At 34.0% G+C, this 9,740-nt stretch overlaps 1 protein-coding gene across 2 annotated transcripts; it reads right to left on the bottom strand.

Annotated features, from left to right (window-relative positions):
• Positions 1-2,129: 2,129 nt before the first annotated feature.
• LOC110939898 (probable UDP-N-acetylglucosamine--peptide N-acetylglucosaminyltransferase SPINDLY) lies at positions 2,130-9,431 on the bottom strand. 2 transcript variants are annotated; one of them, XM_022181477.2, is made up of 18 exons: positions 9,162-9,431; positions 8,336-8,772; positions 8,083-8,244; positions 7,820-7,995; positions 7,652-7,727; positions 7,448-7,576; positions 7,192-7,311; positions 7,031-7,099; positions 6,870-6,951; positions 6,492-6,586; positions 5,797-5,861; positions 5,503-5,701; positions 5,187-5,381; positions 4,857-4,951; positions 4,161-4,296; positions 3,858-4,075; positions 3,288-3,415; positions 2,130-2,782 (listed from the first exon to the last, which is right to left on the bottom strand). In XM_022181477.2, exons 2-18 carry the CDS (start codon positions 8,744-8,746, stop codon positions 2,391-2,393), a joined length of 2,748 nt encoding a protein of 915 aa, XP_022037169.1. In that variant the 5' UTR covers positions 8,747-8,772; positions 9,162-9,431; the 3' UTR covers positions 2,130-2,390. The 2 variants fall into 2 exon arrangements, with proteins under 2 accessions (XP_022037169.1, XP_035846533.1); XM_035990640.1 differs by having other exon boundaries at positions 2,189-2,782; positions 9,302-9,425.
• Positions 9,432-9,740: the final 309 nt, after the last annotated feature.

Below are 9,740 nucleotides of genomic sequence, written 5' to 3'. Positions count from 1 at the left end.
CGGGTAAATAACCGTGGGTTTCGGGTAAACCTGTTAGTCTAAAAACAATTACCCACTGGGTATATCTACAGGTTTCAAGTATCAGTCAGTAACTTCTAATCAATTACATATAGTATTATCACTATAAAAATACATCAAATTACTACAATGTATATAAAATAACATACCTAAATGTATATAAAAAAATTCAAATGCATCGATGACAAAAATAATGTATGCTAATTTTTTACGATTGTTAGCACAAGATAACAAAATGACAATCTAGTTGTTCCATAATAGTTAGACCATGTGTAGTGGTTAAGAAAAATAATGCCCCCGCCATGGGGCATTATCCGACACGTGGCAACCCAGTCAGCATGGGGCGTTATTGCAAAAGTGGCGTAGTGGGAATAATGTCCAAATAATGCCCCTTCCAATCATTAAACAAAAAAAAGCTAACTAATTTCTTATTGGCCAGTCAAAGATCAGTCAACCCATCACACTCCCTTCTTGGCGTTTTAATAATAACGCTAACACAATTTTTTTTTTCAAAAATAACCCCCCAAAACGCCCTATGTAATGGGAGTGGAGGCGTTTTTTTTGGCTTTTTTTGAAAAATAACCCCCGACTACGGGTGGTCTTACACTAAAAGATTACAAAAAAAAAGTGCATGCCATTCGGTGACTTTTCAGTTATCTTAATAAAAAATATATGGATATATCATGTATATACAATTTTAAATTATAAAATAAATTATATCGGGCATTTAATAGGGAAACGGGTACAATTATCAACTTTGAAATTCCAAATAATAAAAAGTGATTACAAGGGTAACATGGTCATTATATATTAACAATGATGAAAGTTAAAAAGAAACAGAAACGATTTTTAACAATGATGAAAGTTAAAAGAAACATAAACGAAACCTTAATGGTGGCATTGTCTCTTGTCTAGAATCCAATATGGCTACTTTGTTATTATTTAGAAAAGAGAAATACAGATTCAATTTGTATAGAGTTTTTGATAAGTATGAGTTATATGATTTAATTATCATTGAATTATTTAAAAACTTAAAGTAGATGCAATTTAAAAAAAAAAACTACAATTTAAAGGTTTGAATGTATTTATTTGAAAACTCCAAGGGGTGGTACGATCAACAAAAATAAGAGAAATGGGGTGCATTTAGCAACACCCTTTTTAAAAGTGGGTTCAAAAGGAAACAACAAAGAAAAATCAGATTTAATATTTAGAATATTTTGTATGAACTAGTATTTAATAAGGAACATTACTATTTTTTATATAGTTATTAAAAATTCAAAATTTAGTATTTTGATAAAATTAAAAAAAAATTAAGTTTTGTTTTTTAAAAAACAATAAAATAATGATGTTTTAAATAAACTTAAGAATTTTCGCATCTAATATATAGTTATATAGTGATATTAAAAGATTCATAACATTCATGATCAACACCCCGCTGCAACGTGCGGGCTTACGCCAACGCATATATAACAATTATCAACTTTGAAATGTTTATATTTTTGGTAGAGCCGTTTAGACCTTTTCATCTATGATATATATTAGAGAAATAGTTTGGATTTTCTCTTCTAGTTGCTTTATCGAGTGTCGATACTGTATCGATATGTAACAAAATAAACAGATACCGACTGAATCCCCGCCGCGTAGCGTGGGGGAATTTTGATAGTTAAATAAACATTCAAGTTGGATATATGTGATATTTCTAGTTTTATTGTGTTTTGAAAAGGAATAAATGTTGTTTTACAAAAGCCATTATAAAATAGATTTAGACTTTTTTAACATAAAATTACCAATCTACCCCTATAGGGGTATTTTAGTGCAAAGCATATGACCAAATTTAACTGAAAAAACTAACTGGGTTACCCCTAAAGGACAAAACGTGTATGATATGAAAACATAAAGGACAAAGCTCGTCAATTTTAAACATAAAGAACAACGCCTGAAAATGGATAGAAAGATAAAGAACAATCCTTGAAATTCACTCGAAATTATATGATAAATACGTATAGTCTAATATATCCCCTCAATCTAAGGAGGAGTTGACAAATGCTTAGACTAGATCTGAAATCATCAAATAAGACTCGCTACAATTATTTAGATAGATATTCAAAATAGGACATATCATAACCTAAGTTGACACGTTGACATCAGTGGGCACACTATGCTAACAATGTGACCAAACGTAAAACAATGGTGTGATTACACATGCTTTATATACATATATAACTCTTGACCAAAAAACACTACACAATTCACCATCTTGTTTCACTGTCCTAATCTAAACCGAAACATCCTTCCATCAACACTTTAATTATAACACAAAAACCGTCTACGCTACTTTAGAAATTATGTATACCTCAATGTGTATTATACTATTACGACTCTGTTTTTGACTGACCCGAGCTTGAACACTGACTCCCGTTTTCTTCACCGGTTAACAAATGTGAAGGGTTTAAACTGAACCCGTTCTCCTTGATTGTGCCAAGCGGGTCATCTTTAGAGGGTAAGGATGTAACTTGAGGTGTCTGATTTTGGAGTATTTCCATCCGCTTTAAAGAGGGAATGTTACCTTTACAATACCCTCGCCACATGTCCCGATAAGCAGACTCCAACCCGGTAATAAATCTGGATCCATTGCACAAAGGAGATTTCAACATGAGGTTTCTTAGATCCACTCTTAGGTTTGAGAGTGCTGTCATGTCAGATGCCAGTTGTATTGCCAACCGAATGTACTCATCTTCGGTTTTTGCAATCAGGTGTTTTAATCCTGCAATTCAGAGTCGTGTTATATACAAATTAAGAAACGGAAAGGAAATGTAAAACGGGTCAATAAATTTAGAGTAAATTACAAGTTTTGTCCTTTATGTTTGTAACAAATTGCAGGCGGTGTCCTTTACCTAAAAATTTGACGAGTTTTGTCCTTAACGTTTCAAAATCCTACACGTTATGTCCGTTAGCCCTAACTCAGTCAGATTTTTTTGTTAAATATGGTCATGTGCCTTGCACATGAAGGTATTCTTGTCTTTTTACCTCTCCAGGGACTATTAAGTAAATAACCTATATCAAGGGACTAAATGTGTAAAAATCTAACTAGGTTAGGGCTAAAGGACATAACGTGCAGGATTTTGAAACGTTAAGGATAAAACTCGTCAAATTTAAAGGTAAAGGACACCGCCTACAATTTGATACAAAAGTAAAGGACAACTTGTAATTTACTCATAAATTTAAGTGTGCAATAAATCTAATCACAGACAAAAAGGCGAAAAATTTACCAACTGCAGTTAAAAGACTGACACCAACATTATGTGCATGTACGGAACCACCCATTGTGACACATGGAACTCCCATATAAAGAGATTCACATGTGGTTGTAGTTCCTGCATATGGGAAAGTATCCAAGCTACATACCAAAAAAATGTATTATTGTGGTGAATGAAAGAGCGTCGTTTTGTAAAACACTAAGGGGCTGTTTGGCAACATTTGAATGGTTAAGTGCTGAACCAGTAAGAGGTCTGAACCATTAAGTGCTGAACCAGTAAGAGCTCTGAACCATTAAGAGTCTGTATAATGCTTAACAGAGGCAAATGTTTGACCAATTCAGATTAGAGGTTTTAACCATTCAGACTTTGTATAAATCTTAACCATTCAGAGGCAAATGTCTGAACCATTCAGACATCTGCTCGTGAAACAAACAGTCTGAACCATTAAGTGCTGAACCAGTAAGAGGTGAGGTCTGAACCATTAAGAGTCTCATTAAACGATATATATATATATCTTCTAAACTAGTTACCAAAATTGCATAAAAGGTAAAAAAAAATGTATAGGATGATGGATGGACTTACCTGATGTCCATAAGAGAATATGCTTGCATGTGATCGTGGTTAAGTAAAATCAAGGGCAAAAGATCAACACGAAGTGGTTCCAGACCTAACTGCTCCAATGTTGATAGAAATTTCTGTCGTACACTATCGCAGCAGAAAGGCTTGCATTTTACAATAAGCCTAGAGTTTGGAACTGCACATAAAATTTTGGCCCAAACTTGAAGCACTTTTGGTGTTATCTGTCAAAAGGCAAAAAAAATGTCAAAATAGTCGAGAAAAGCCCCAATTGGTCAGTGAAATTTAAGAAACTATGACATTAACCACCTTTGCTAAATTGTTGAAACTACCAAATGTAATAAAGCCATTGGAAAGAGCGGGTGCTGGTGATGCCGGGCCAGCCTCGGGAGATGGTGTATAACAAAGAAAGCAATCGGGCAGCCGAACAAGATCCTCAACATGCCTGCCAATACAATACGTCCATAAAGTTTAGTATCTTATTAGGTCATGAAAACCCTATGTAACAATTTTTTTTCATTTTTTCAGGGTAACTTTAGCATTTAGTTTTATCACTTAAAAAAAACAAAAAACACTAAAAGACCCGAAACCGATTTGGTGTTACAACATGTGTTACGTATGTAACATGCTGACATGTGATTAAAAACGAGTTGATGTGTAATATGTGTAACACAATCTTCCCGTGAGCACTTTTTAACTTTTTTAGTGATGAAATTATATATAAAAGCTACCTGAAAAATGAAATAAAAAATGTTACATAGGGGTTTCTCATCTCAAGTTGGTTTCCTAATAGTAATTATCTTTCCACTATATGACACAAATAATATAGATATATGTGTGTGTATGTATATGAATATACACGCATGCACTCAAGTGGGTTTCCTAATTATCTTTCCACTATACACACACACACACAAATAATATATATATATATATATATACACACACACACGCGCACGCACACACATATATTTATAGTTAGTTTTTTAAAACCAGAAATTGTACTTCTGCTTTGTATCACGAGGATCAGCCAGTGCATCAGTGATACGATAGTCGATGGTAGGCAAACCAGTGGTATTCGGGTACCCAATCCAAGTCACCTATTATATGAAACCAAACACCGTAAGCAACATGTAGAATTTATAGTATTTACTTCAACCATGTATTATTAATGTAATTTTACCACACGGAAAAAGTTCAGAAAATCGTAACATGCCTTGACAAATTTGGTGATACAAATGAACAGGAGTTTAATTATCACAGATATAACATTTACAAAGTGAGTTCACGAGAATTAAATTAAGAGTGTAAATAAAAAATAAAATAATTAATAACCTGTAGAGGTGCAGGGCGGCAAGCCATCATTCCCAACTTGTTATTAGCAGTATGACCCGTAAGTTCCACCAAAATATCAACTTTATCTTCTCTAACCATGGCTGCAACCTTTTTCTCGTCAATTCCATAAATATCTCTCCATACGCCACCTCCTTTCAACACTCTATCTCTGAACTTATTAGTTTTCGCATCTGCCTGCAACATTTATTCAATCAATATATAATTGTAGTTACAGTTACAGATACCTTTAAAAAAATATAAGCCACGTATAAGTTATACGTTTATAACTGCATGTGGCATATAAACAAACACATACCTTAACAACCGCTGAGTAAACAACAACCTTATAGTTAACGTAGTCGTGATAGATAAGGGGTGCTTCAATGAAATAAGATACCGAATGTGTAAAATAATCTGGAGACACGTATCCAATAACAAGCGGTCTTTCTGGATCTTTTGAATTGTCCCATGAAGTATATTGAGGAAATAATCTCATGAAGCGCAGACCCCAGTCCCTGCAAGAAATCATAGAAGTGTTTTTTTAGTTTACTCGTTTTGTCTATCGACATACAGAGATTACGTATTTGACATATGTGGTAGTTAAAAGAACCTGTGAGCTTCAAATAATTTATCATCAGTTCCCTCATTAATGTAGTTCATCGCAAGTAATCGGTTCTGCAAATAATAGTCAAGTTCAGCAATAGAAACAATGTTAAATGAATCTATTTTTTGACCGTCTTCATTTATTGATTAAGTCTGCATTATGTTATTAAGACATCATTAACGTAATACCAAATTACAAGCTCCTACTTTATAGCAAGTGAAAATGATCAAATAAACTCACTTAAAAATGTAAATATAATCATGCAAGCCAATACACCAGCATTTATTTATAGATTTATATCATGTTCATCAATAAATAAACTCAGATAAATCAAACTGGAATCATTAAAGAGTACTACTAGTAGGAATGATTAACTGTCTATTTGAATATGGTCTGATTCAAAATGCAGGATGTATTATCAGCGGAATATTTCATCAGAATTACCACCACTCACATCAGCAACTCTTTTGTAGAAAAAAAAAAAAAAAAAAAAAAAAAAAAACATGTGAGCTGATGCTGTCTCTCTTCGTAATTACATTGTCTTCACAAAAACTAAATATGACTTCACATCATGTCTCCATTTTAAAAAGTTAGAAAGATCATCCCACATTATAATTTAAGCCATCATGTATACTACCTAAGTCAAATCACATGAATATGCAACAAATCGCATGATCTGTGAAACATTAACAAATTGATACCTGGCCCGCGTTGCGAGAATCTGGGTCAATCTTAAGACACTGTTCATATGCTTCAACAGCCAAAGATATACTTCCAGCATCTCTGTACAGAACTCCTACAAGTAACAGTTTATAACAAATAACTGAAAGCATGACAAGTAAAACAGAAAAAAAAACAGTAACAAGAAGTTGTAAGATAGTTAAAAAGTAAGCTTTTACTATGAAGTTAAAACTTCTATAGACCATGGTTATCAAAAGCGCTCGCCTGGTGCGCCATAAATAGTTGGTTTGGTATATCAGAAAAGTGCAACTCACATAATTGGTTTGCACACTTAACAACCTTCATGTATATAATTTAGTCTGATAAAATGTCAGTGTATGATTATGTTGGAAACAAACCTAAATTATTGTAAGCTTCTGCATAAGTGGTATTTGCCACAATTGCTTTCTCTATCATGCTAGCAGCAGCATCCATTTTACCCTGTATATTTATTTATATTTGCAATCAAGTATTAGTTGAATCATATTGCTTTATAAGATACTGATAGATGTAACTGTACCTGCACTGTGTAGACTACTCCAAGGTTGTTCAACGATTGAGAGAAATTAGGTTTAATCGACAAAGCCAACTTCAAGGGAAAATCAGAAAAAAAAAAAAAAAAACCACTATCAGAAGTAGATCATGTATTAGACATGTGACACATATACTTGCAATGTTTACCTGATAGCATTCTACAGCTTTATCAAGGTTGTCTCGGTCTTTATATATAACTCCAAGATTATTGCATGCTTCTGCACAACGGGGATTGAAGTGGAAAGCAAGCTCATAGAACACAATTGCCTGCAGATAGAAATCAGTGCTTACTACAATTTTTAGAAAACAACACAGAGGCACTTACAGAGATGAGTGTATGTAATGCTTTTATACAAAAAACAGAAGATAATAAAAACGAATTAACAGTATCAATCGGTGTTACCATTTCAAACTTCAGCATTTCCCCATAAGCAACTCCAAGATTGTACATGGCATCCGCATAATGCCAATTATAGTACAGAGCTTTTTTATAATATGCCACACCTTGGTTAATATCTCCCTCCAATTTCACCTAAAAAGTAAAAACATATCATGATTTAAAATGACATCTAAAAATTAAATAACAAATCAGGTTATGGGAAATTACCTTTGTACCCAAATCTGTTAAGGCAATTGCCATGTTATTCTTAGCAATCTCAAAGTTGGGTGACACCGCCAAACACCTGAAAAACACAACAAAAAAACCATACAAAGTTAATTAGCAAAACATAATAATGGTTACCCTACTGGAAGATGATTAAAAAACATTCATTACCTCTCATAGCAGGCAATAGCTGACTCAAGATCTCCACGGTTCTTGTAAATCACACCCATGTTACAATATGCTTCGGCATACATAGGTCTTTCCAAAGCAGCCTTTTCATAGCAGTTAAGTGCCGTATCATATTGCATCAATTCAGAATATACAACTCCAAGGTTGTAAAAAGCAGGCTGCCCAAAATACCAAACACATCACCATCTAATATAGCAATAGATGAAAGGAAAACTTATCGTGATGTATAATAAAGATAAAATTACAGCATAATGAGGGTCAATCTTTATAGCATCATAATACTTCTGAATTCCCTCTTGAGTGTTACCAGCAAGCTTTAAACTCGTTCCAATATCTGTTAGTACAATTGACAGGCATTCTGCTGCTGGTTTATACGATGGATCTATCTCTAGAGCCTTTTTGTATGACTACATGAACAAATAGCAAGCTAAACCAATAAAAGATCTTAACATCACAAGTATAACAGTATACTAGTTTCAATAAACACAATAATAATACCTCAGCAGCCTCAACTAATCGACCTTCGTCTTTATACAAAATACCACAATGAGTAAGTGCACACGCGTTCTGTGGATCTAACTTAACAGCTTCGGAAAAGCTCTCGAAAGCCTGTTTTCCCATATTTTGCATCTGCAAACAAATTCCTTTGCCAATATGAGCCTCAACATTTCTATCGTCTTTCTCAAGCACACTTTCATATATAGCAAGAGCTTCCACAAATTTGCTTCTAGATCGTAAAATATTAGCATAACCAAGTGCATCTTTCCCGTCGTAACTCTTCTCTATCAAACTAACACATGTTGAAGAACTACTAACACCTAATGACGACTCAACCGTTTTCAGTAAACCATTATCTTCAATCTCACCCTTCTCTTTCCCTCCACCGACATCCTTTTCCGTCAACGCCATCTTGTCGCGAATAAAAACTCAAATTCCTGGACCAATTGCAACAAATAGAAAACTTAATAATCTCGAAAAATAATTAAAATTAGGTAACATCTTCTACCTTCTGAATTATTCTCAATAATTCAAGTAGCCTGCTATGCCCCCAAGACCCTAACACACACACACACACACAAAATGTAACCAATTCACCCAAACCCTAGCACAAACACATGGCAGTTACATCAAACTAACAATCACGCATAAACCTCGAAAACACATCCTCACACGATACGAATCAACGATCTGGCTTTAGTTCCAGACTTCCAGTAATGCAAATCAAATTATCAGACAACGAAAACCTAGAACAACATGATTAAACTGCATACGAACAATCTAATTACTACAATTTTAAATACATAATAGTGCAAAAATCAGATACCTAAATACGCATTCAACGCGGAGGTTTGTAGAGAAATAGCATTTCGGATGCTTGCTTGTATTGACTCTAATTGATAGAGAAATTAAGAGCGTTTTTTTTTTGTGTAGGACGGTGAAGATGAATCAGAGAGAGTTACTTACCGCCGCCGTAACAGAACGCCACCGCGGCGGTGGTGGTGGTGGTGGTAGCAGAAAGAGGAGATCGTTCGTAGTCAAAATGTTAACCGGTTCGTCTATGATTTTGCCCGCGTTCCACTGCAACCCTGGCCCCAATTGTAAATTAATAAATTAATAATTGTAAATTGATAAATAAAATGTTCTTTTTTTAATAAGAGTATAGCATTCACATCCATTCCACCATTTTTTCACCCTAAATTACACTAAAATACACTACATTTTCTCTCTCATTTCAATTAAATAATATATTTTTATACTTTTGTCATTATCTTTTCTCTCCCCTCCACTCACAACCACTTTCAAAATATATTAAAAAACTATAGGGGGTGAACAGTGTCTCTTCAAATATACAGATGAACAGTAACATTTTCTCTCTCCTCCACTCACAACCACTTTTTATACT

This window comes from Helianthus annuus, chromosome 5 (assembly GCF_002127325.2).
Source record: "Helianthus annuus cultivar XRQ/B chromosome 5, HanXRQr2.0-SUNRISE, whole genome shotgun sequence".
NCBI lineage: Eukaryota > Viridiplantae > Streptophyta > Magnoliopsida > Asterales > Asteraceae > Helianthus > Helianthus annuus.
The sequence above is the reverse complement of the archived record's forward strand: the minus strand, read 5'-3'. Positions and strand labels throughout refer to the sequence as shown.

Excerpts from the sequence above, each read along its gene's own strand:
- LOC110939898 (XM_022181477.2), bottom strand. The coding sequence starts at position 8,746 with ATGGCGTTGACGGAAAAGGATGTCGGTGGAGGGAAAGAGAAGGGTGAG. Across the intron at positions 7,996-8,082 it reads AGATTGACCCTCATTATGCT|CCTGCTTTTTACAACCTTGG; the intron begins GTAATTTTATCT and ends TATTTTGGGCAG. Across the intron at positions 5,382-5,502 it reads TTTACTCAGCGGTTGTTAAG|GCAGATGCGAAAACTAATAA; the intron begins GTATGTGTTTGT and ends TAAATGTTGCAG.